Here is a 27434-nt window from a genome sequence, read left to right as displayed (position 1 = left end):
GAGGGAGAGAGAGAATCCCAAACAGGCTCCATGCTGCCAGTGTCGGGCTGGAACCGTGAACTGTGAGCTCATGACCTGAGCCAAAATCAAGAGTCGGACGCTTAACCAACTGAGCCACCCAGGCACCCCTACACGTTTTTCTCTTTTTGTTAAACAGGACACTCCCAAATTATAGTAAAGACCCTCTGCTCTTTTTTGTTTTTAAATCTCCTGAACATGGCACATTTACTGGTTGGAAAACTTCTTTGTGACTTCAAAACCCCATCTCTGTATTTCTTGACTGTCTGTTATTGACAGATGGCCGATGGCCTTATCAATCTCTAGTATAGGTTCCCTTTGTTGCCAGAATCACCAGCAAATAACTTGGGGAAGAGTTAAAAGTCAGAACTACAGAGAAAATAAATAGAAGAATCATAAAAAGCAACCCTGTCTCTCAACACAAATAAAAAAACAAAGTATACATCAACGTGCTACCTAATAGATTCATGAATGTAGTTATAATTGTTGTTATAATTATCAAATATTTGCTGAACTCCAAAACGGGGCAATCCCACATTTTATTTTTAATGAGAATTTGGAAGAATAATTCTTTGCAGTCTGGCTTTTTTTTTTTTTTTTCAAATCAGTTGATCTTGAGGCATCATCAATCTGTAAAAGAGATCTTTGGCTTGCTTCCTTTCCTTCCTTTTCTCCCTCCTCTTGAGCACATTCTGTTGGTTTGGCCAGTGAGCAGACTGAAAAGTCTAAAGAGAAGAGGCCTGGAAATCAGAGAGATGATTCCAGCCAAAGCACTGAACAAAAAGGGTTAGATATGGCCTCTCTTGTCACTGGAGCAAACAAGGAAAGTAAGCAAGAAGGAGGCACTTGCCAACATGATCATCTCTGATTGGAAACCTCAGACGTGACATCAGGTCTCTGGTGTGCAATGGACCCAGAGAGGCCCACCATGTGGAACATGTTAATGACGTGAGGTTACCTAAGACTGCCTTTTTTTTTTTTTTAAATCTGTTAGACAATGAATTCACTTTTAAGAACCTTAAGATAAAATTTTACAAACCCAGCGTTCAATGGTGATGAATAAGTAAACAATGTGCTGCTCACGATAAACTTTGAATAGATGTCCAAGTGGCCGAAGATGTTAATAGGTAGTTGGCAAAGACTCTTGTAAGAGAAGATGAGGGTAGAAATGACGGGCCTCTGATAGGGGACTCAGACTTGCAGGTCAGAAATTCTGTGACTGGAACAGAAGAAACCAAAGGAAAAGTGAAACTCCTCTGAGACCTGAGTCAAGAAAGGCACAAACAGCTATGGAAACAAGTCCCACTTCTCCAATACCAAAGGAGTCCTTTTGTCTTCAGAGTCCTGATTTTCCATCAAGTTGTTTTTTTAAGTTTTACGCTGGCTACAGTTCATGAAACAATGGCTCAGTAATAAAACACAGGGTGAAAATTTACTCCTTTTTAATGAATTCAGTGCACGTAAATTGAGTCTTACCAGGCAATAGGCATCACCTTAAGCACTGGGACACAGAGAAACATGGGATCCAAAGCAGACATGCTAGTGATGGAGAGGGAATTTATTACCTGGATTACCTGGAACTTATCTTGCCGTGGCCCATCACCCGAGCCTGATACATAGAACTAGTACTTTCTAACAATTAGATCTATCCAGTGAAGCTTAATGAAGTTTGAGGACAAATAAGATGTGGCATATAGTAAACAAATAGGATTAATTTTTCTAAAAAGAGACATGCTTTGCATATATAAATAGATTCAGGGACTATCCAGGATAATTCTGTGAAGGATGGAGCCACGGCCAAGTGTGGTGAGGAATGTGTGGTCTTGTGGTCTTAGTCATTATTTTTTGGTAGTCAAGACCCCTCCCTCACCACCCCACCACCAACATCAATCTTGTGATCGACCCCTGGACTGGATACACCATGGCTGTGTCCATATGTGGAATCTCGTGCATTACATTCTTAACAGCTAAGAAAAGTCTTCCTGAAGGGGATGTGGAAACCGTCTGGCACTGTCACCATTTACTCATTGGTAAAGGAACCAGAGGGTAAAAGTTACATCAGAGATTTCAGCCTAAGGTCAGAAAGAACTTTCTAACGTCTGTTAGAAAACTGAGTATTTTCCTTGGGAAATACTCCAACAAAGGCTGAATAACCATCCAAGCTGGCATCACAGGAAGTAGAAGTAGGTGATACCCAGGAATTTCCCTTTTGTTTTTTTATTAAAAAAAATTTTTTTTAATGTTTATTCATTTCTGAGAGAGAAAGAGAGACAGAGCACGAGCAGGGAAGGGGCAGAGAGAGAGTGAGACGTAGAATCCAAAGAAGGCTCCAGGCTCTGAGCTGTCAGCACAGAGCCCGACATGGGGCTCGAAGTCACAAACTGCGAGGTCATGAGCTGAGCTGAAGTCAGATGCTTAACCGACTGAGTCACCCAGGCACCCCAACTTTCCCAATTTTTAAACCTATTGATTCCATGACTCAGTCTTTCAGTTGGATTTTAGACTTGGACAGATGGGCAAATGGCCACTATCCTATAGAGAGTTGACTGCTTAAATAAAATCATGAATACCTTTGCCACATTCTTTTTGCCTGTTGTGAAAATGAAATCAAAACTTTTTATATTTCTTTAATAAATACAATATTGGCAAGTATAACAGTGTATTGTTACTTCAGTCTTCTGTCACTTTACTAGGAAATGAGAAGGGACTGTTCTTTGTCCTTGAGCTAATATTTTGCCCCTCGTTAGTACATGTTCCTGGGAAGAATGGAATCGGAGGTGGAGCAACAAAGGCCTTGCCATTTGCAGGGAGCCTGCCGTGCCATTAAAGGGAATCCTAAGATGTTCTGGTGGGTGGCCAGCATTCCAAAGCAAGGCAGCGAGATCTAGGCCCGGCCTATCTCTTTCTTACAATCATCAAAGCTCGGCATGCCTTTATCTGCCTATCCCCTTATTATTGTGAACTCCCTAATTGCCTGGACTCTTTCTCTCCACAAATAGTTTCATGTACTGTATTCAGCATTGATGTAGGTGAGTATGTGGACACGTCTTCTATTCCTACTTTTAACAGATTAACAGCTAATAAACACCATGCAACACCCTCTCTTCTCAACCTCTTCTAAAAATACAGAGTTCGATTTGCCAACATTGGTGTATTTAAAGCCTCCAAGATTCCAGGGAAGACTTTAGAAAGTTAACTGTGCAAGTAAGGGCTGTTCAGAGAGGAGATTTTCCAACATTAAGAGCCAATCAGTGTATCAGCAGCTCATCTGAGAAGAACCTCAGGGGATCTTATAGTCATTTATAAGGAAAGGATATTTGTTCTCACTTAAAACTTCTCACTTTGTTCTTGGTCTGCAGGACTGAAGACAACTCTGGGAATGTATTGCCTAGGGAGCAGGACAGGCAGCGTGTTTTCATCTCAGGAGGGAAAGCTTGTCTTTTCTGGGAAGGGACGCCATGTTACCTTCCAGTAACTTTGCAATGAAAGGACTATGTCACCTCGTTTTCTCTACCCTCCTTGTCCTGCCTTCCCGTAGTCCCTGAACTTCCCTTCCCTCCACTTAGATAGAAGTGAAGCAGTTAATTTTAAAGAAAAGTCAATAATCAGAAGCTATGTTCAAAGCTTTAAACGAAGCCCCAGCCAGGACTCTGTTCCGAGGACTTGGAATATCAGCAAGAATATGTCTGAGATAACTTGGACAGTTATGTTGAAATTGTGCCCATCAGCACCTCATATATATGACAGAGAGAGAATTTATTGATGGGTAAAGTAGGCACTGTGTGCATATTTCAATTAATGGAACCTCCAGTATCAATGAAACAGAGAAGCCTTAATGTATTCGTAAAATCCTGGATGTTTCCTGTGGTCTGACTGTCTCAAGTAAGTGACCCTCAACGACCAGCTTGATTATTAGATGATAAAATACAGGTAAATATTTACAGAAAGGTCTTGGCCTTTTTGCTTGAGGTATAGTTTCTGGGACCAAACCCTTCCTTTGCCTTCAGGTGGGTGTTTTTTAAGGCAACGGAAGCTCAAGTGTATCTGCCCTGCTTGCCTCTGTTGATTTAAGAAGCCTGTAAAGCCATAGCGATTTGACAATTTCATTGACTCCACATATTCACTGATAGAGCTGGGGCAGTCTGTGTCTGTGTCACTGTGGTCATGATGACGACATCGTCCTGTGCTAGAGAAACTGGCAGTGCTACTCTCTGTTCAACTCCATTCGTGATATTAGTGACCTTGACCTTTAACAATTAAGGTGTTTTTTTTTTTTTTTCCATGCAGACCAGACATCCTTTGAAGAAAGCTCAGAGGAAAAGTCCATCATAGTTACGACTTACTCGCAAATAATCTGAATTGGGCTAATTTCTTCTTCCTTTTGCATTTCAGTGTCATCTATACCTTGCGCTCTTCCAGACGAATTGCCCCCGGTGGTGATATCTCTCAGTGCCTATGTCTATACCACTTCTCAGACAAATCACCACAGATCTTTAAAACGTCAGTGCATTTCTTGGCGTTATTTACAACTCCCTTTGCTGACTTTTCTCCTTGGCAGGACCGGACTGGAAGCCATCATGGAGACTTACGCGTTCTGGAGACCCCCTGTGCGCACACTCACCTTTGAGGATTTCACCACCATGCAAAAGCAGCAAGGTAAAGTCGTGGGGCATGGCCTCTGCCTGGTGATAGTGCCGAGGAGAGTGGGAGCAGAACTGAATATAGCACATCTGGCCCCAGGCCAAGCCATGAGTTACACCCGTTCTTCTAGAACGAAGAGTACTTGGTAGAGCCCTAAATAACCAAAGCATAACCACTTGCGCAAACAAGCCAGTTCCAGAGGCAGCACGCTTTCACTCTACCTAAAAGCAGGGTTAGGTTCACGATTATGATGGTGGTGAAATTATTACTTCTATCCCTGAACGTTCACATAGCCCTTGGTACTCGAAGAGATCTTCATAATAACATCATTTATTCCTCATGGCAGCCTTATCAGTTTTCTTAATCTAGTTTTGTAGATGAGAACAAACTCGGCCCGCACAACGGCAGTGAATTGCTCAGGTCTGACAGCGAGCCACAAGCCCGTCGGAGTCTCGCGACTTGTGTTCCCTCCTGTTCTTGTTTACGTGGAACACCTGCCTCAGATTGATGGGCTGGGTGGACTTTTTCCTTGCACTGCTTTGTCCTTTCTTCCAGTATCTGCCCTCTCTGGCAGCTCAGGTCGGGAAGCCTGTGGCCCGCGCACAGGTGACTCGTGGGCTGACCTCGACTCCTTTCTTCAGTCCCATTGGTGGCTCTTCCCAGCACAGCCCCCGTTCACCTGGGGAAGCTTCCAGAGTGTCAGATGCTTTATAAGCCTCCCTCTCCAACTTCCTCCCGTCCCAGAGTGGCACGGGCCAAAATTACAGACAAAGCTTATTCTGTTCTGTCAAATGGCTGCCATTAATAGAGCCCCAAGTTTTGAAATTGTGGCTCTGCCATATGGGAGACCCTTCTAGGACTTGATGATACATTATATTACATTCCCCTCCCGGGGGAGCTTCTGGTGGTTTGCACGCTAAATTAGGTTTTGTAACCTAAATTATTGCGCTCTCTCAGATTGTAAGATAAAGCGATTGAAAACATAGGGTCTGGAGTCAGACCGCTTGGGTTAGGCTCTTCCTAGCTTTGGGACCTTGACCAAGTCCTAATCCTTTCTGATACTTAGTTTTCTCATGTGCAAAATGGAGAATTTTTGTGAGGATTAAATGAGACAATGGAAACAGGGGAAGCGCTCACGACATGCTAGCTCTCGTGGTGGTGGTGGCGGTGGTCGTCATCGCCACCATCTCTGTCCCTCTCTGTCCCTGTACATGGATACCTGAGAGGCAGATGCATCAGGGACAAGAGATACTGCCTTTCTGATGATTAGTTATTTAAAACATGATTAGACCATTCACCTTCACAGGGATCTGGTGAGGCAAGTGATCCAGAATTTCTGTCTCTCTCTCTCTCTCTTTTTTTTTTTTTTTTTTTTTTTTAATAAATGGAGGAGAAATGGAAGCCCTCTGCATGAAGCAGCCTTCTCCTCATAATCCTGTGAGAAAAGAAGGGTCAATGCATCTTCAGGGTGTTGCTATTGCTTCTAGGCTCTCGTGGCCCTTACGAGGCAGAGGTATTCTGATAGTTGGGAAATCTGGGTCTCCATCTTGGATGGCCACTACCTCTCTATAACCTTGGGCAAGGTACTTCTAGTGAATCTGTTTTCCTCACCCACCAAAGAGGGGTAATTTTTTACAAGATCATTTATGTAAACACGCTTCATAAAGGAACATGTGTCATTCTCATGCAAAGATACTTACTTGATCCTGTTTATTTCTGAGGTGGCTCCTTGCTTCTTTGCCCTTGTTTTATGTTGGTTTTGCAAGCTCTAGCTAAGCAAGAGTTTGTATCATGGAGGCTGGTGTGAGAATGTTGGCAGGGGTATTGCCAGTTCTTGAGAAGCAGGCATGGGTGGGGACATTGTGTTCACTGCTGTGTTCTCAAGAACTGTCACAGGGCCTGGCACCCCGGAAGTACCTAATGAACGATGCTAAGTGAAGTCACTTGGTGGCACTGTGGCTCAGGTAGGCAGGGTCACTGTCTGATACATGTGCTTGGAGCACAACTACCTAATATGTGTGTAGATGTGGATGTGGAGTGATGACTGGGGTTGGCAACCTGTATTTCAGCAGCACGTGGGGCTGTTAGGCAGGCACAGGGAGAGGGAACTGGCGTGAGTTGCTTAGGTGTGTAACATGGCCAGTTTCACGGTGTTTCTATCAAAAATTTATCCATATGATAAATTTATTGTTGACACTTGGGAAACAATGGTTTAAGAGAAACTGGACTTTTGAAGCAAAATGTCACACTTAATTAGGGAGTCCATTTTTTATTGGTGGGGGATGAACTTGGAATTACTAGATACATATGGTAGTGGGATGGGGCTGGAGAGCCAAAATTCTATTCAATTGTTTAATTGGAATCCATTTTTGAACTATACATTGAACTTGATCCAGATTCTCATTATTAAAAAATATGTGGCTTGGTTTCTTCACATTAACAAAGGACATAAAAGAAACAACATTCACTCCCTCCTCCCTTAAGAACTAAGAATTCCAGTAGCTCTGGACAGTATCACGCATGAAACGAAGAAAAGAGACATAGCCACCTGTGTTGAACTGTCTCGTGTCTTAGAAGGAGTAGAAAGTGATGACCTTCTAGAGGAAACTTCGGTGGCAGACTGATCTTGTAGTAATTCCCTTTTGGTGAAGAGAGTATTGGCAGTGTTGACACGAAACCTAAGCTCCACATAATGACTGACTTACCCAGTGTCCATATAACCTCACTGCTTCAGACACATGAATATCTGGCATATCAAATACATGGCCTTAAGACTGTTTTCTACTGCTGCTTCTGCTGCTGTTGCTGGAAGCTAGACTCTTCTGTCTGAATGAGGTTACAGATGCTTTTTTCATCCCGTCCTTGCTGTCATTTTTATTTCTCTTTCATGAAGACCCATTTGTTGATAACATTGCAAGGAAAGCCCTTAGTTGAATTAGCCACAGTTTTGCAAAAACCCAAATCCTTCTGTTTAAAAAAATATATTGAATGGGTATTCTATATAGTTGTTTTCTCCTATGGAGAAGCATGCATGGGATTCATTATCCTCTGCCTTTTACACAAAGAGAAACCGAGGCACAGAGCAAAGTCTGCTCACATATCTGCAGGTAAATGGTGGCAGAAGTGAGCTGAGGATTCCAAAGTGCGTCTCCATCTTGACAGGGCAGTTCCCTTTCCATTAGACCACATTTGATTTCTTCATTCTTACTAGAGCTTTGATTGTCCACAACATTGTTTTTTAGTTTACGCTTCCAATTGATGTTTTCTGGCCAACACCTTGAGCATTAATTCTAAATAGGTCGATATTCTATTTTTATGAAGTCAAGTGTATGGTCTTGCCTTCAGATGTCTTCATTTAGAATCAGCAAGGGAGTTCACATGTTTGGAGAGTCTGGAGATAGGATTCTATTTCAGGAGGGGCTTCTGCCTGAACACTGCTAGTGGCAGGGACAAAATGAACTAACCAAGTAGGTGATGCTTGGGGACGTTGACTGAGGCAACACAGGTAGAGAAGAAAAAAGGAAGAGCCCAGGTCAGTTATGGCCAAGTGCAGTCCTGTTGTTCTGATGATATATACAGTGGAGCTGTTTGTATGGCCCAAACCGAAAGAGCTTGTGTGAGCACCATCCGTGTCCAAGGGGCTGACAACTCTTGTACCAGGAAGGAACCATCTTGGCCCAGTGACACCAGAGCTGGCAGTCCATCTCCACCTGTGGAAATAAGGAGACCTGCCATTTATGGAACGCTCCCTCTTCCTCAAATGGTAGCAGACATCACCAGAAAAGACCTCAACACCATTGGGTCTTTTAATGTTTGTCAGGCCGTTAAAAGGATATGAGCATCTCGTTGGTGCTGGGATCTTCATCAGCTTGATTTATAACAATTAGAGGTTGGTCCTGGAAAGGGATCAGAAACTGAGAAATTCAAACCATTAAAACACAGGGAAAGGGGACAGTTCAAGGGACAGCTTGTCTTTGAATTACTGTGGATTACTCTGTAATGATTCCTAGATAGCTACTTACACAGATCTCATGTATCACTGAGGTGAGGAAAGATGGCTGTGAGGAGCTCGTGACAGGGATTGACAGGGTGTCTGAACTCAGTCCACTAAAACAGTGGCGACATACATTTTGTTTTGTCCCAAAGTCCCTGATGCTCAATGTGTCCAAAAATCTAGCACACTATTTACCTTACAGACTTGGCGCCCTCTCCTGGTGGAAGAACACCACTATATATATGCATCATCCTGGGTGTTTCCCTGCCTTCTTCCCCACCGTAGGTAGCCCCCATCTCCAAGTTCTGGAATCCGTCCACACCTCTAATCTCCCTTGCCACCACCTGCTCCAGGCTCCCACCTGACTTCATCCTCAGACCCCCATGATGGTAACATAGCTGTGAGCAGCAGTAGACCTACATCTTAAGTTTCAATTTGAGGGAAAGGGTCATGTGCCCCTCTTAAGGTTTCTAGCAAAATCTCTGAGTCTCATTGACTCAAATTGCGTCACCCCCGAACCAATTACTGTGGTCAGGGGTGGGGAATATGATGCGTGGACCATCCAGCTCTTAGTCACATGCCTTCCCTGGAGGCAGGGGTGGAGAGCTGAGAGTGGGGGATGGGGGTTTTCTCAGTGGGAAGCTGGGTACTGTGGCCAGGAGACACGCAGATCAGCCCTCAATGGCAATCACAATTGGTGTGTACATGGCCACAGGGAAGGCAGTAAAACAAGGAGCAGAGAAAACAGACCAGTTCATGGAATGTGAAAAAACAGGGCCAGCCCAGCTAGGCAAGGTGGTAGGTGTGAAACAGGACCATCCAAGAAACAGAGAGACTCAGAACCCAAAAGGCCAATGTGAAAAATGAGAATTGGGTGAATATATTACAAGCTAGATTAGGGGCACCAGGTAAGCATCTGACTTTGGCTCAGGTCATGATCTCACGGTTTGTGGGTTAGAGCCTTACATGGGGCTCTCTGCTGTCAGCGCAGACCCTGCTTCTGATCCTCTGTCTCACTCTCTCTCTCTCTCTCTCTCTCTCTCTCAAAAATAAACATTTAAAAAAAAGGAAGAGGTCTGGATCTATGTATATCTTTAAGCTTTATGGAGAAGGATGCATTAAGAGTCTAAGATTGAAACCACACAATTCTCATTAGCACTATAATGTTTCACATTTGCATTCTAAGAAGGGCCCTCATTTCAACTAAGGGTAATTCCATAGTAGGGAGGAACGGAGTTGTGATCCTTAACTTTATGGCTTTTGGATTTATTCCGTGGGATCAGTCCACAGGGTGCTGACATCTTACCTTTTCCCTGTTTGAACGCCTCAAAGGCGGCTACTCAGGGACACAGTGATCCCACATTCTCCAAGGGACACATGCCACCAAGTTATATGAGAGAAGAGTCTGGCTTACGCAACCAAGTAATTACATGGAAATTTATTCTTTACTAGCCCAGATGGGGTCTTGTTTTTACTGTTTTTCAATTTTTTTGGGGGGGGAAAGCACAACAAAATAAACCCAAAAGGAAACTGTATGTGAACGCCTCCATATTACAATCTGGAAGTGATCAATTTAAAGATGCAAAAGTCAGCAGGTTTGGTATTCAGGATTTTCATGGTCACATTGTACTTGTCTTCATGGTACACAAGTATATTCTAGGTTATTGTCCTCGTATGGAATCACTGCTAAACATGTATCCTTTTTGGTTATTTTGGCTGTGAGCCTTGAATATTGGAACAAGTTAATGTTGAATATGAATTTCAATGAGTATCTCCTCACTTGGGTCCATGGGTAAAACAAGATGCAGGGAGGTGGGGCGGGTGGGGGATTGGTCCTGGAATACCAGAGAGTTTTCAGCTACTTAGGGCATTACATTTTAATCACCTCTCAGACATGGATTAAGGCCTCTGGGGACAGTGGGAAAGACACCAACCTACCTATTTGTGTTCAATTCCGCTTGCTTGATCTGAGAATAGAGACACAGAGCATGGAATTTCCATTCTAGGCAGGGGTGAGGCGAGAGGGAAAGATCGTTCAGAGAGGAAACAGAGCTGGTTTAGCCTTTGGGTGTACAGGCTTAGTGGGCCCATAGTGGTCACGGGCCCAGTGCTCTGTCATTCGCAACCACGGAGGCTCCTCCAGCCTGTTACATCCGGGCATCTAGCTGTGACATATGCTCACCAGAGTGCGGGGAGGCCAGACATGCTCAGCTCCGTGGACAGAAGCCAACACCTGAGAGTCTCCCCATCAGAACTCAAATGCCCTGTGATTCCTTTCTCCTTCTTTCACTCCTTCTTCACTGACAGAAGGGAAGAGAAAAGGAAATAAATATTTAATGCCTTTGTGCACTTTGTATTATATGTTATTTCTTCTGTTTCTCAGAACATCCCTACAAAGGTAGATACCCGAAATTCCATTTGTATAGAGAGAGGCTAACTTGCAAGGTCCCGTGATCAGTAAGACAGCTGGGCAATCCAAACGCTACAGCCCACACGCATCTATTAAATAAACCTTCAGTCAAGACCCTGAGAGCATTCAGGACCTGGCTGTGGCAGAGGGGTGAGGCGAGAATGTTATACAAGAAAGGGAGGTGTGCTTTTCTCTGAGACGCAGCTCTGCCCCCTTTGTATCAGTGTCGCCTGGCTTTCCACTCTGCCCTAGCTCTTCTGTGATGAGAGGCCTCAGGCAGCCTGTGTTGAGATGCACAGGGAGGGCAGCCTGCCTCCTTATGCTTATTTAGCGCTTGGCTGGCACTTCCGATCTTGTTTAACAGCCGACAAGCTGTTAGATCATGCGAGAGTAAAGACTTCTCGGTATCTCGTTTGCTTCTCTGCAAAATGAGTGCCGCAGTCTTCTCTATGTGGACTTTGAAAACTAGCTGTCGTTTGTATTGAGTACTTTAAGTGCACAAGAGCACTTCTTCAAAGTGAATGGAAGCAACGTGACCTTCTCTTGGACAGGCTTGCTCCCCGGCTTCAAACACTCGTTCATGTGGGGGCTCCCGACCCCTGAAACTCAGCAGGCCACCAAGTCTCATTTCCAGGGAGTGTCATCTAAAAGCCAAAGCAAGCTGACTACAAACTTTTTAACATGTACCTCTCATCTGCTCAGCAGAAATCCCTGTGACTTGTTAATAGCTCCCTTCTTATTTTTTTGTAGTGAAACCAATTGAGGCCTTAAATCAGTACCATTCGTTCCATCTCGGGCCATCTGAGAAAACCATTTAGAGTTGTAAAAAGTCATCTGTTGCGTCTTGCGCTTCCTGCTGCAGGGCGAGGGCCGGTGCCTGACAGAGCGAACCCACAACAGGGCGGTACAGTGTGCCGAACAGGGGGTCTCTTCGGGGACCCCATAAACACCAGATCTGGGAGAGCAAGAACGGACCTTCAAAGAGAGGAGACCAGATACGTATCCCATAAAACACAAACCTCTTTACAGCTGGAGTCGAGTTTCTCCACTTGCGCCACAGCGCTGCTTTCACCGAAGCTCATAGTGTTTAGGGTGGAAGAGGAGGAAGCTGTGTGCGGAATGCCGCTTGCTGAAAACGAATCTCTGACCTTCCCCGGCCGGCCCTATCGCCGAGGCCACGCAGTGATCCAAAAACAAGAAGTGGGAGATGTTCTTCCTCCTCCTTCTCAGCTGTCCCCTTCCCAAACTCCTTTATATTAAAAGGATTCCTTGAAAAGTCCTTGTTGGCCATGCACACTTTTGTGTAAGTTTCATCCTCAGACGCAAATATAATTCTGCAAGGATAGAAAGTGAAGCCTTGTCAGTTTGAGACCGTCTTTCAGAGATGAGGAGAACGAAGAGGCAGGACACGTTGCCTGTGGTCATGAGCCGGGTGGAGGCCGGCAGACCTAGAATTTGTCTGGGTGCCGTTCCTATGACCGTCAGCTGCTGGCTTCCTTCTCCCAGGGGTGTTGACAATGTTGGCCTTCTCTCAGTTTGTGGAATAAAAATCTTTTCGCGAACCCTCTTAAAGGAATTTAAGGCATGAAGAAGAAACAAAGAAGGAGAATTTCCTGAAATGACTCTAACTAAAATCAGCTCCTGTTTGTAGTTCTACCTTGGAAGTTTCATGGGGGAAATTTTTGTGACCAAGGAAGAAGTGATACTAGTTGGGTTTTGTAAAAATTTAACTCTGACAAAGCTGTTGGCAGGAGCTAAGTTTGTACTTCCATACAACTACCATATCTGTGCACGTAGGCTGAGGCTAAAAATTAACTTTGGGTTTCTCTTTGAGGTATCTGCGTCTCGGTGTGCACATCTGGATCCTCCTCCCTGGCACACTGTGGATGGTTCCTCTGTATCTCAATATCTCTGGAATCCTGCTGGTTTTCTTCACATTTCTCTCACGGATAAAAACCTTATTCCCGTTCCTTTCCACTTAAAATGTCCTTTACCCTTTTATAGCAGCTCAGGTTCCTCACATGAGTTGTGGATGACCTGAAGATAACCAGGCTCGTGGGGTGGGGGTGGGGGGAAGCTGTGCTTTTAAAGAACTCTGGGAAATTCCCAACCTTGCCCTGAAGGAGGGAGTCCACCATCGGAGGGTCTCTGTGGAGGACAAAGCAGCCTCCCGTTCTGGAATTCAGATGACAGGTCCAGCGGCCCCAGCAGTCCCCACTGTCTTTGCCAGTGGGCGAGGCAAAAAGCGGTTGCTACCCTGCTGCTTCCTAGCCCTGGGAAAGGAGAAGCTTGGAAAGGCCATTTTTTTTTTTTTTTTTTTTTTTTTTTGGCTTCTGAGAACACATTTGAAGTAGGTTGGGTTGAACTGGCCCTTCATCTGTTGGTGCATCAGCCGCCAATCCAGTTCTAATATCCACACGTCAGAGAAGCAACTCTTTCAAACACAGATATGGGGACTTTAGGAGATGAAAGGGAGATGGAGTTCCTCTACCCCAAAGTGTGGTCTCTATGCCAATAAGCAGCATCAATCTCAGAAATGCACATTCTCAGGCCCCGTCCCAGACCTGTAGAATCAGAAACTCGGGGTGGTGGGTGGGGACAGTCAGCAATCTATTTTAACAAGCCTTCCAGGTGATTCTCATGGCCCTTAAAGTTTAAGGATTGCTATTCTGGGTACTTTGAAATAAGGAATTTGGCTTTTATCATTGCTTTTCACCCCCGGCTGCACATTAGAATCATTTGATTGCTGTTTAGTTGGTCTGAGGTGGGATCCTGTCACTTAAAGCTTGTAGCTTCTCCTAACTTATCCAATTCAATTTCTGAGCTTCTGGATAAAGAAACTAACCCAGAGAAGATAAGTGATGTGCTCAGGGTCAGCTGGGGGGGGGGGGGGGAGGGGTTCGTGTGGCAGAGCTGTGAGGGCGCAGGTCTCCTGACTTTGTGACTGTCTGAACCCCTGCCCTCACAAATATCCCAAATCCACAGACTACATTTACAGTCCTTGTTCCAGTCTCTGAGACTGGACAGGGTCTTACAGAGGGAGATTGGCAGACCCTCTGGATTAGGATGATTTAGTTACAGGTTAGCTCTGCTTTATGCTAACCTAGCTCTTCCGGTTGTACTCATAATACCTCTCATATGACAGAACTTCAGGCCAGTGCCTCCCTTCCCACTACCTGGGCCCCTCTCAGTCCTCAACCTTGACCCAGTGCCCCATTTCCTCTGTGGGTACGGTCCTGAGATTTGTTATGCTGTGTTTTTACCTGGAAGACTAAATATGGCAAAGTCTGCAACAGTCCCTGGTGAAAACATATATTTCATGCCTTTCCACTGAGAACGGAAGAAGTTTTGTGGGGGGATTTTAATGCTGAGTACCAGAGGTCTTACTGGAAAGTGAATTTGTTTCTTCTTCGTGCCTCAAGTGAGAAATGGCAAAGTGAATATTGGAAGGGTTTTTTTTTTTTAAAAGAAGACTTTGAAGGCATTTACACACAAACAAAAGTTTAGTGTTCTTTTGTGTCATCTCTGTCTTTTTGGAGAGTGTGTGTGTGTGCACACACGTGTGCCTATGTATGTGTGCACAGATAGAATCATTTAGGTCTGCTGAGTTAAGAGAAAGCTGTGGTTCTGTAAAAATCAGCCCGTCTGGGACATTTGAGGGTACCTCCTGCATGGCTTGCCTCTGGCCTGGACGGGCCTCTGTCTCAATGGTATTTACCTTTTATTTTTCAGGGGGCAGCACAGGCACTTCCCCGACCACCTCCAGCACTGGGACACCATCGCCTTCAGCTTCTTCTCACCTTTTGTCTCCATCCTGTTCTCCTCCAACATTTCACCTGGCCCCCAACACTTTCAACGTGGGCTGTCGAGAGAGCCAGCTGTGCAATCTAAACCTCTCTGATTATCCACCATGTGCCCGAAGCAACATGGCTGCCCTGCAGAGCTACCCGGGGCTGAGTGACAGTGGCTACAACAGGCTCCAGAGTGGCACTGCTTCAGCCACTCAGCCCTCCGAAACCTTCATGCCTCAGAGGACTCCATCCCTGATCTCAGGAATACCGACTCCTCCCTCGTTGCCTAGCAACAGCAAGATGGAAGCCTACGGTGGCCAGCTGGGGTCCTTCCCCACTTCCCAGTTCCAGTATGTCATGCAGGCCGGCAATGCAGCCTCGAGCTCCTCCTCACCACACATGTTCGGGGGCAGCCACATGCAGCAGAGCTCCTATAACGCCTTCTCTCTCCACAACCCTTACAATCTGTACGGATACAATTTCCCCACTTCTCCGAGGCTAGCCGCAAGCCCGGAAAAACTGAGCGCCTCTCAAAGCACTTTACTCTGTTCTTCTCCTTCCAACGGGGCCTTTGGAGAGAGGCAGTACCTGCCCACGGGGATGGAGCACAGCATGCACATGATTAGCCCTTCGCCCAACAACCAGCAGGCGACTAACACCTGTGACGGCCGGCAGTACGGGGCGGTCCCAGGCTCCTCCTCCCAGATGTCCGTGCACATGGTTTAATGGCCACGCCGAACAGCACGGAGCCGGGGCCCCAGAGTCTCCACGGGCAGATCCTCCTCTTTGGGAGCCCAACGCCTTTGAAAAACAGGAACTGTGTATTTTTCTTTCTTTCTTTCTTTCTTTTTTTTTCTGGAGGAGGAAAGCACATCCCGAAGAAGAACAAAAGACCTTTAAGCCACTGAAGGATACTTAACCGTGTGGAATCATCTCCGACTCAGTGGCCATTCTCCTGCCTTCCCAAACCTTAGTTTTATAAAGCATTGTCTACTCTAGAGTGGCCTTTGAAGAAACTGAATTATCATTTTATAATAATGTTAAGGGAGATGCTAGCATGTAGCAGCCATAAAAAGTTACCCCCACACAAATACAGACCTACCTATACGTACACACATACATACATACATGCGTGCATGCATGCACACACACACATACATATTCGCACACAAACTTACCTACAGCGATACACACACACACACACACACACACAGACTTGGAACTGGGCGAACTCTGTGGAGGGGGGCCCAGGTGGGTGCTTTCACCAAGAATCGGTCTATGTACAACGCTAGATGGACTGGGCCAGCAGTAGCTGCCAACCTTTCTCCCCTGCAGCGTACCCTGTTTCTGAAATGAACCGTGTATCCTGGAACCCCCTCCTATCCACAAGGGTGGACAGACACCACCACTACAACTGGACCTGGCTTCCTGAAAAAGATGGCTTTTGAACTTTGGCTCTCCTCACTCTGTGTTCGATCGCTGACGTTCCCAGTGGTACCTGTGAAAAGGGAGGAAGAGTAGCCGAATGAGAAAAGAGGAGAAGGAGTAGTGGGCAAGAGAGAGGCGGAGAGCGAGACTGAGAGAGGAAGTGTGAGCAATGGTGAGAGTGACAACGCACCGAGGAGATTGGTTTGGGGTCGTTTCTCCCCCTCCCCCCTACAGGTGATAGAATCATGGCGTTACCAAGGAGTAAGCCACTCTGGGACACTGTGCAGAGTCAGGGCACTGGAGAGAGGACCCGGGCAAGGAATGCACTTGGATCCCACAGCTCTGACCAGCATGATCCAGAAGAGGGGTGCGCTGCCTGGAAAGTGCGGATTCCAGAGCGCGAAGCCTGGCGGGGGAGGGGGAACAGGAGTGTGAAGAAGGAAGGGTGTTATAATCCCGACAGATGATACCAAGAGCAGAGGCGACAAATCGAGGCCTGGCCATCTGCATGCCAGATCCAGACACCCGACCTGGATTGCCTGCCCCGCAGCCTCCGGGGCAGGAGAAATCCAGTCACGTTCCAGGGAATTACAGATGGGCCTTTCTGCATCCTTCCACCTGCCCTTAGGTCTCCATTTTTATCAAATAGTTTATTGCATTTTGAAGTTTGGGTTTTTTTCCTTCATCTTTCCCTTTCCCCTCAAATCCTTTAATGTTAAGAAAACAAGTAAAGTTTGGTGCAAGCTAAACTTTTTAAGTGGTGTGGAAATGCAAATAATACCAAGTAATACAGATATTATTAAGATTTTTGGTTTTGAGGTGTTGTAGATAAATGTATTTATGTGCCTAGTGGGGAATCCAATATTATGAATATTAAAAAAGGGGGCAATAAAAAGGGTATGTAAAATATGTATGAAGTAAAGGTGTATAAAAAATTTGCCCTTATGCACGGAACTGTTTCTAAGTGCCAAGCACAGAAAGCCGCTAAATAAAATCTTTGCAATTGTTTCCTGTGTGTTTGTATGGAAAAAGTAAAAAGTCTATGCGTTTCCATTATGCTTTGTAATAAGCACAGCACGGTCATCTATACCACTTTACGTGATCTCTGTGTAGACCTCATGAAGTAGATATTACCATGCTCATTTTATGATTAGTAACTGCGCTCCAGAGAGGTTGAGCGGATTATCCAGGATCACAGAGTGTCAGAGAGGGAGCCAGGACTTGAAACCAGGTCTAACTCTGTGGGATGTTCGCCTCTCACATTAGCTGCAGATGCCAGTGAGTCTAACAGCGATCCTCACCCTGGCTATATGCCCGGCGTGATAACATTCTATGACTATCTCCTCTCATCCTCCCACTGTTCTGTGAGATATTAGTTGATCATCATTTCATAGATCTGGAAAGAAGCTTTAAAAAGTTTCAGTACTGGGGCGCCTGGGTGGCGCAGTCGGTTAAGCGTCCGACTTCAGCCAGGTCACGATCTCGCGGTCCGTGAGTTCGAGCCCCGCGTCAGGCTCTGGGCTGATGGCTCAGAGCCTGGAGCCTGTTTCTGATTCTGTGTCTCCCTCTCTCTCTGCCCCTCCCCCGTTCATGCTCTCTCTCTGTCCCCAAAATAAATAAACGTTGAAAAAAAAAAAAAAGTTTCAGTACTTAAGGCCCTCAGGTAGCAAGTGATTGAGCTGGCGATTTGACCTCAGGGTCCTGCAGGGCCCCAGCAGTCCCATGAAGCACTTGGGCAATCAGGAAAGAAATTCTATCCAAAGGGAGTGAGGGGAGAGTGACTCTGAGGCTGTTTAATCATAAATTTATACCCCCCCCCTTTAAACGCACCACCGCAAGACCAGAGGCATGATTTTGAGTTCTCATGCACCAAATGACTGATAAGAGACTAATAAAGTGCCTCAGGATGTTCACTTATAAACACTCCCATATTCTTTCATTTGAGCCTCACAGTGTCCAAGGACAGGGTGGGAAGTATTGTTTTTGCAAATGGGAGATGAGGATTCTTAAAGTTGTGACCCGCCAGTGATTCAACATGGATGGGAAGCAGCAGAGCCAAACAGCGGAGCCCCCTGCTCTCCCTCCATCCTGGATCATTTCCGGTTGACAGCGACGTTGGGAGTCCACTGACCCATTTCATCGGGGCTCGATTTCGGGGGTCAGGTTGTCCATGAGCACACCCATTCACTGGAAATGGGGCTTGGTTTGGGGGAGTAAAAACTTCTCCAATCATTGCGTCAGTTTTATAAATAACTTCAAAGACTGGCATGCCAAGTTAATTCCATTAGCTATCACGTGGTTGCCAAAATAGCTGAGATAATGGCTGGATCTCCATTGGGCTAGATCCCCAATCTCAATGGATTGTGGGTATGACATATCTCAAGATTTAAATAGGCATTATTTACTTGGAAATCTTGCAGTCAATCCTTGGCTTCATGATGGTAGATAGAAAACAACTACATATAAAGCTTACAGTTATTTCTTTCTGATTTAACAGCATACCAAATATTATGCACTGGCCTAATAGTGTTTGAGGTTTTAGGTAACAGATAATCATAATATGCCAAGAAGCAAACTTTACATAGAAATTTCCATACTTTCATTGAACAGAATAATAATTTCAATAATCACTTACGAGCGTTAATTACAGAAAAATTCCTGTAATTTGTATTAATTAGAACGGTCCAAATCAATTACATCTCAATTATGGCATATGTTTCTATCTATAAATGAGAAAGTAATAAAAACATTTATTTTAACAAACTGGATAAAGAATTTGTCAAGAATATGCCTTACCCCATTCTCTTTAAGTAATGGTGAGAATTCATTATAATTGGCACACTGATTACATACATAGAGGTAGTAGAAAGCTATTCTGCCCTCATTCATGTTTCTGGAGGAAAGGCTGTCTTGTTCCTCTTTGCATCCTAGGAAAGTTTGTGACCTAGTATAGAATCTCAATACATAGTCATTCTTACTGCTGAATTTGTCGACCAAACCCATTTTTCAAGGACAGTGCAAAATGGTTGCATGGCTGAATTAGCATTGACTCCAAATGAATGGGCCCAAATTAACAAAGATTTATTCTTCATATCGTATTCCATGGCAGATTAATGTAAGTTTAATTTTGATACTAGCCTGCCAGGATCCCCTGTACATAATGGAGTACTGAAAAGAAAAAAAGGCATGTCATAGTTTCTTTCTTCAAAGCATTCACTATTCAGGCAGTCATGCACCTTGTGGGGCAAATGATATAAAAGACCAAAAATTCAGAGGAGATGCTCAGTGTAAGAAGGTCACATTGGAACTGTTTTCACGGGTTGAGCTTTGAACGATGCTCAGAATTTTTATGGAAGGGATGATGGGTTAAGAATCAAATAACTTTGGGGTGCCTGGGTGGCTCAGTTGGTTGAGCGTCAGACTTCGGCTCAGGTCATGATCTCACAGTTTGTGGTTTCGAGCCCCACATCGGGCTCTGTGCTGACAGTTCAGAGCCTGGAGTCTGCTTTGGATTCTGTGTCTCCCTCTCTCTCTGCCACCCCCCCCCCCCGCTCATGCTCTGTCTCTCTGTGTCAAAAATAAATAAACATATAAGAAAAAGAATCAAATAACTTCAAAGTCAATAAAATAAGTAACTTCTGGAGGAAAAATGATAGCATCTCAATTCAAATTTAGTAATTTAATAAAACAAGACATTCAGAACCTTCTTGTAGCCTATAGACTAATACCCTCTTCTATGAAATCTTTTATCATTAGTGGGGGTATAAACATTGAGATGAAAGGGCACAGTTTCTTGGCTGATTCTAAACGTTTGATTTATTGCTTAGTACTTGGAGGATTTCGGAGAAGCTCTGCTGTACCAATGTGCATTCAGTAAACTAAAGGAGAGTTGTCCTCCTAAGGAAACCCAGCCACAAAGATAAATTTTCACAAAGCTTTTGTGTTTATGATTGTCAATTGGAGATCTGATTTCCAGAGAGGGCTATGCCTGTGACAGCTTCATTCATTCATCTGGATCAATTTCAATAAGCATGTATTTCGTGCCTATTCTGTGTCAAGCAGTGCCCTGTCAAGCACTGAGGGTGTAGAGGTGAACAATTGGACACGTTCCTGCCATTGAGGAGTTCGTGGTCTGGTGAGAGACTACTATGGGATACACTAGCAAACGAACAATGTAATTCCAGGCTCCAAGTATCATTTTGAGGTAATTACAAATAATAGGAATGTTAGAGAGTAATTGGAGAATGAGGATGGAGACTCCTTTAAATAGGGTTTTCTACGAAGGCTGCTCTAAGGAGATGACATTTGAGCAAGTACAAATGCGGAAGTTGCCTCAGAATTTGCTTCTCCAACTTACACCGAGGGCAGCCATATCCTTACTGGAAGATGTGCTCTGCTAGTCTTCCGTCAGCTGAGGCTGGGTATTTCGTTCTTCCCTGGGCTCTGTAGTATCATTCCTTATTTGCTGAAGCCTGGATGCTGGCCTTCTGGGATGGGGGCCATTTAGAGACTCCTCAAATCTAAATCTATCTTCCACATGGCCCCAGTAATGTCCTATTTTCATGACTAAACAAAGGATCAATTAATTAATAACAGTCAGGTAAATGGTGAATAACAGATAATTAAAAAGTATTAAATATGGCTTGGCATTCTATAATTTTCTCAGAACTGTTCTATGTAATATGGAGATGTAGAAAATGTCTACCTTCACAAAGATTTCAGCTTAGTTGAGGAGTCAAGATAATATGCATGTGAAACAGTGAACAGTGAAAGTATTGCATTTGTTGTAAAGACCATGTATTCTAGAGAAGTTTAGAAGGAAACACATTTTTATTGAGTTTTTATTACATGTTATGCATTGGGCAAGTTTATCCTATAATCCTTGCAACTACTCTACAGAATTTGTATTTCAATCCCTATTTTATAGATGGGGAAATAAAAACTCATCGAGGTTAGCAGCGTGCACAAAATCACAAGAGCTTGTAAGTAACAAAGACAGGGCTCCAGCCCAGGTCTTTCCACCACTATGTTTTTCTGAGAATGAGATTCAAAGGGACTGTAGTAAAGAGAGGAATGTTCATGGAGAAGGCGGAATTTGAATTGTTTGCAGAACTGGCAACCGTGTAAACTGAGGAGAGGGTGGGAAGCGGCACGTTAACGACAAGTATTTTCTATATGGGACAATGAGTTATGGCGGTTGGCAGTGGGGAGAGGATGTTCACCTTCTTAAGGCAACTCTCAAATGTCTTAAGTCAAATGTTCTCCCTCCTGCTCCTGGTACCATGAGTCTGGATTTCCTTTTTGTATGTGAGCTGTCCTGGCTCTGTAACGTGGGCAATTCAGGATTTCCTCCAGGGTCTCAGTGGGAGTCTTTATCCTGGAAAGAACCAGTGGGGGCTGGGAAGCCACAGAGGAGTCAGGCTACAACCCCCCCGAAACCCGCCAGGGCCCCTAGGCCAAGCTTACTGCCACAGTCCCGGCATCAAGCTCTGCACAGAGCCCCTTGATCCCACAGCCAGCCATGCAGCGCCACGTGGGACTGTGAAAGGGGATCTTGCTGTTTAAGGCCGAGAAAACATTCATCATGTTTTCCTTCTTAGCTCATTTTACTGCTCATAGCACTCATCTTTTATGGGCCAGCCTAACAGCATTTCCCACTTCAGATGCTTCCTACTCACACTTTCTGCTTTTATTAGACTTTACTGCAGGCCCTGCAGAGGCACAGAAAACCAAAGAGGTTTTGAGTCCTTTTTAGTATTTTCACCCAGTGAAGCTGAAGTGGACAAAGGGGACTGCCAGAGGACTGCCAGGTCAACCCTCCAGCAATTCTCATTCTAGGAGAAATTTCTGGACTCCGTGAAGAGAATTTGTGAAGTTTTTCCCTTCTTGCCACACTGCCCATCCTTCCTCCACCCATGGGCAGGGAAAGCCTCTCCTAAGTTGTCTCTGGATGATGTAACAGCCAACCTCTCAAATAGCAACACATTATTGTTTATTTCTCCTTCACCTTGCAATCCTACCTGGGCTTCCTGATTAGGTGGCTCTCTTCCAAGCAGTGATTCCAGGAACCAGGCTCCTTCCAGGCTCCACTATCTTCAACACACAAGCTTGGTTCCTCTCCATTCAAGTAGCAGATGGAGAAAGAATGGAAACTTGAACATGGAAGATGTTTATAAATCAGGCCTGGAACTGACTCCATGACTTCCTCCTGATTTTGTAGTTTGAACTCCATTGGCCACACGTACCTGCAGGAGAAGGTGGGAAATACAGTCTAGTTGAGAGTCTAGGAAGAAAAGGAAATGGATTTGGTAGGTATCAGGGAGTGCCTGTAAGCCCCTGAGTGATCTAGACTCACTTTTGAAAATCTGCTCTTCCTGTAACCCCAGACTGGTAAAGGTAAGTCTAACTTCTAGTCCCAGCTTCTTGAATGTTTGGCAAAACTATTTGGAGCGGTTGACTTTACCCCACTAGAGGTCAGTTATCCGTAAGAGGTATTTTTCATTAAGCGTTCTTTCCCATTCTCTTAAAACATCTTGAGGATTTATGCAATGCAGAATGAGCTTCTCCCATGTGGTAATAACTATAGAACAAGAAACATTTATCAAGTGCTTATTATTACCTGCCAGCATTATTATTATTATTATTATGCTAATATAATAGATGAGAGAAAAATCACAGATGCTAAAAATCTTACACAAGGTCATACTCAGGCTGTCCCATTCAGAGTTTGCACTATTAATTACTAGAAGTTAGCTAATTTACAGCAGGATTTTTGTTTTTATATTTATTTACTTGGGCAATGTTGAGAATGCTATAGGTAAGTCATATTCCCTGCCCTAAGAAAACTTAAAGTATAGAAGGAATTCGTTCTTACTGTGTTTCATCCAGAAAGATCTCAAGCATGACACTGTGGTGTTAGGTGCCCTAGAATTAGCTTTTTTTATTATTGTAATGTAAGTGCCCAGGTGGTAAGCTTTTGATTAGTGAGGCATCCATTTCAAAGACATCCATCTCCAAACGTATTGCTAGCTACACAACTAAAATAAAGGCCGTCCCGCCCATGCCCACAAAGTTCCCCGTTTTAGAAAAGCCCACTCGAGTGACCCTTTTCTTTTCCGGTGTTCCAGTTCCTGCTCTTACGTTTTAAATTCACCAAGAAAGAGTGAACCTGTGAAACCCTAGGCACTCCACCTGCAGCCCCAGCAAAGGCGGAGCCCCAGGTCAGGTCCATGTCTCCCATGACCTCACTGTGGGGCTCTGGCATGCCATGTACCTTCCAGAACCTGGAGGTTTATTCAGTGTGCCCTGATGGTTGTTTCTGAGGTGCACCATGCAATCATAAGAAGAACCACAAGGGCTGGTCCATCCACAAAATTGGCTCCAGTCAATCAGGGAGATATCTGTGGGGGTTCAGCAAGAGTAGTAGGGACTCAAGCGAATGCCCCAGGCATCACTATCAATAGGCTGAGGCGAACACAAAATGAACATGGCTATGTAAGCCATCTCTAGAGTGTCAGGATCATCTTCTACTCAGCTTGTGGTTTGCAGGTCTTCAGATGACAATTTCTGCCCCAAAGTAGGATCATGGAAAGCCTTGTCATGTAATGTTCTGGGCAATCCCAAAAGAGCCAGTAAAATCCTCCTATGTGACTCCCAAACTGGGTTTCTGGAAGTAGGCTTTGTCTAACCCTGTGACAGCACCAGATTTTGGCCTCAGAATGCTGCCAGTGATGCCCCTCAGAATGCTCACAGAGTGAGGCCCCCAGGACAACAAGCCAACAACCATCTTGTCCCCTTGCCAGTCAGTCTTCTTTTCAGGGAACTTGATTAGCAATCCCATCATCCAGAAATGGTTCCCAGAAACACCTAGGCAACCTGCCACAGGTTCCATATCCCATTACCAGAGTCTGCTTGTCTGTGGAGGATTTAATGCTCCATCAATGGAGCCTTTTTCCTAAATGTTGGTTTTGTTTCTTTGCGATATGGGTTACATACATCTTCTCATTAAGGTCTCCAGGCCCCACCTTAAATTGGGCTCATTCTCCTGAAACATGGCCAGGGAAAGACTTCCTTAACCATTCAGAATTAGAAAGATTGAGGCCCCAGTAAAATAATCAGGGCAAAAGTCAGTAAGTCCAGAATTGGAAAGACTCATTTTTCTACTCAAAGCTTTAGGATGTGAGACTCCTTGAGACTTAAACACTCAAGGACATTCTTTATTATGTAGCTGAACAGAGCTATCCTCAAGCAAACTGAAGTTGCTGAGATCGGCAAAGATGATCTTGGCAGCTCCCAATCTGTATCTAAGACCGAAGCATGCTTTTATGGTAGTAGTGTGGCTGGAAAGTTGATACAGAGGGTTAGAGGTTCATAAGTCATATCAGGCATTTTGGTTTGATAATGTCTGTGAAGATCAGCAGAGCCTTTAGGGAGGATTTAAAGAAGATACTGTCAGAGAATATTGAGCTGTACACCAAAGTAAAGGACAACCCAAAGTGGCTGCTAAATTCCTTGTCTCTTACAAGGTGAAAGTATGGGGAAAGTCAGTCATCTCTGTCAACATGGCCCATCCACAAGACCTAATAAATCAAATTACCCTTTGAGTGCTAAACTAATTAGTCTTTCTGTAGTGACAACTTCAGTTGGATGTGTGTTCTCCTATTTGAATGTCAGCGCAAGCCATACTTGACATATACCATGGGAAACTAATACTGACAACAAAACGACTTTCTGAAATAGAAGTAATTCACAGGCCTGGAAATAATATTAACCCAAACTCATTCAACCAAACCTTCAATAATGGCTCGTCAGCATGAACAACTATTTTGTGCAGGACATGGTGCCAGGTGTTAGTAATGCATAGATAAATGAGAGCTAGCCCATACAATTTAGGAGCTCACAGTCCAGTATGGAGACAGGCCATAAACAGAAACAGTTGTTGTAGTGAGGAAATGCTATGATAGAAATAAACATGGATGCTATGGGAACACAAAAGAGAAGCAGTTGGGTCAGTCCAGAGTTTGAGGAAGACTTCTTGGAGATAATGGGTGGCTAAAAGTAAGAGTTCTTGTGCTTAGCATAGACATAGGATAAGTGGAGGACCCGTGATTGTCATCAGGTTGGCCTACAGTAATGTTCCAAGGAAATGCAGTGCCCAGTGCCACATGATGAAGTAGGCCTGTGGAATTCTGGGAAATTTCGTATCAAAGGAAATGGCTCTGGAATGGTAGAAAATAATAACACATGGTCTAAGATTTAGAGTCCAAGGGAATGGGCACCACTGGATATGTGGAAGTTCATTTTGATATAAAGTGCTGGGCAGCTCAAAGAGCTACAAGAGGCAGTGTCATGGAGAAAACGTAGGGCATACATCATCTTGTCATATCCTCTTAATCCATAATTATCCCAGAAAAGATTGCAGGAACCAAAGCAGAACTTCAACCCCTCTTGCATATCTGGAGAGCAATACCATGCATGACCACGTCATCTTCACACCACGAACCTGATGACGCAAATGTGTGCAGACACTTAACCCACCATAGAAAAGCCAAGCACAGAGTGAAAAGGTCACTTGTGGGAAGGTGTGAGATGTGTGAGGAAAGCCAAATCACAGAAGAGTTACCCATGCAAGGGCCAAGTCAAGCAAGATTCAACAGGGGCCGTGTTGCCTGTTCAGGCATTTCATAAGCCTACACTCAAGAGTGCTAGCAGGACCAGAGATCCAAAATTATGAGTTATTTAACTTGGCCTCTAGCATGACTAGCTCTTTTGTGACTTGGCTGTTCTTGGGGATGTCACACCTTGATTCTGTTGCATTTTACCAAAGAATATTTTTTTAGGTGCATTTTATACTTTCAGTGACATAGTCCTTTCTGTTTAGGGAAATAATTAAAGAAGAACCAGCAGTAGGGGATTTATTCATTCCAGGTCATTATCTTAGAAAATGCTGCTTTGCGAAGAGTTGTACTATAGAAGCATGAACTTTAATCGGACCTGCTGGTGCACACAAAACCATCCTTTTTCTCCCACTACATTAACTGGTAGATCTCATCAGAACCAGGAGACATTAAGGAGGAGATGGGGGGATGGTAGAGTAACCCTTAGACTTAACTGAAGCACATTAATTTTTGTTTTCAGCTCTCCTCAGTGGATGGGATTTATGGGATTTTTAAGCCTGAGACCTATCATTTGCTCCAAGGGAGCACAGATTTCACAGACTGTCCAAGCACAGAATGGAGTGCCGCTGTGATTAGAAGAGAGCAGGAAGCTGGCCTGAAGACAAGACCCAGAAATCTGGAACATTGAGAAATGAGCAGAGACTCTTGTAGAGCCTGGAGGCAATGACTCTCCAGGAGTCTAGTCTTCTAACTCACTTTTATAGGTCAGGAGATGACAGAATGAAATGCACTCTTATTTGATTTCCATTGACTCCCTCCTGGAAGCAGAGATTTTATTAGCATGTTTTGCTTCTAAAGAAGCTACAGTCTTTGGGCCATATCCAATGTTTCTTCTTCTTCTTCTTCTTCTTCTTCTTCTTCTTCTTCTTCTTCTTTTCTTTTCTCCCCTGCTACATGGAAGGCAGCACACAGGGAACATGACCTGGGCATATTTTTAAAAAAACCTGGATTTGAGCCTTTGGTTCTGTCATTTATTAGCTGTAAAATAGAGATCATAATCTACTTCCTAGATTGTTAAAAGATAATGTAATCAAAAACCCTACTCTCAGTGAGGGCTGTAGGACAGCCACTTGTTAATAAATGCTAGCTGGGCTAGCGGTGGTCCTTCTGTCTTCCTGATAGAAAATAACATGATATCAAAGGCTGTTTCAAGAAAGACATGATTAAAAGTGAGTGACTTCTTGCTCCATCAAAGCTGGTCTGGGGGACTTTGAACCAGTGAGGATCTTGCCAAGGTCTGACAGCAACTGGAGTACCTGCTTTGTCAACTGGGATACCTAAGAGTGATGAGTCACTGGGTCATTCATGAGGATGAGCAAGGCATGAATGGGTTGAAAAGGTAGTAGATTCAAGTTCTAGTCCTGCCTCTGGTCAGCTGTATGACAGTCTTCAGGCCTTTCTGGGCCTCAGTTTCCTGTCTTAAAAATAGAGATATCGCAAGAGGTGATTTTTAGGGTCTCTGCCATCTCTAATGG

General features: G+C 44.4%; 1 protein-coding gene and 1 long non-coding RNA gene across 4 annotated transcripts in view; one reads left to right on the top strand and one right to left on the bottom strand.

Moving 5' to 3' along the window:
• TBX15 (T-box transcription factor 15) overlaps positions 1–17290 on the top strand; it is a 103988-nt gene extending 86698 nt beyond the window's left edge. For all 3 annotated transcript variants that reach the window (XM_045478824.1, XM_045478825.1, XM_045478826.1), the window contains exons 7-8: positions 4577–4674; positions 14796–17290. In XM_045478824.1, the coding sequence (XP_045334780.1) occupies positions 4577–4674; positions 14796–15580 (883 nt within the window). In that variant the 3' untranslated portion in view covers positions 15581–17290. The remainder of the gene's footprint in view (positions 1–4576; positions 4675–14795) is intronic.
• Positions 10077–14890, bottom strand: LOC123598553. The gene is made up of 3 exons (XR_006712684.1): positions 14782–14890; positions 12083–12397; positions 10077–10953 (listed from the first exon to the last, which is right to left on the bottom strand). It is a non-coding gene; the product is annotated as an uncharacterized LOC123598553 (long non-coding RNA).
• Positions 17291–27434: the final 10144 nt, after the last annotated feature.

This window comes from Leopardus geoffroyi, chromosome C1 (assembly GCF_018350155.1).
Source record: "Leopardus geoffroyi isolate Oge1 chromosome C1, O.geoffroyi_Oge1_pat1.0, whole genome shotgun sequence".
In the NCBI taxonomy this organism is placed as follows: domain Eukaryota; kingdom Metazoa; phylum Chordata; class Mammalia; order Carnivora; family Felidae; genus Leopardus; species Leopardus geoffroyi.
The sequence above is the reverse complement of the archived record's forward strand: the minus strand, read 5'-3'. Positions and strand labels throughout refer to the sequence as shown.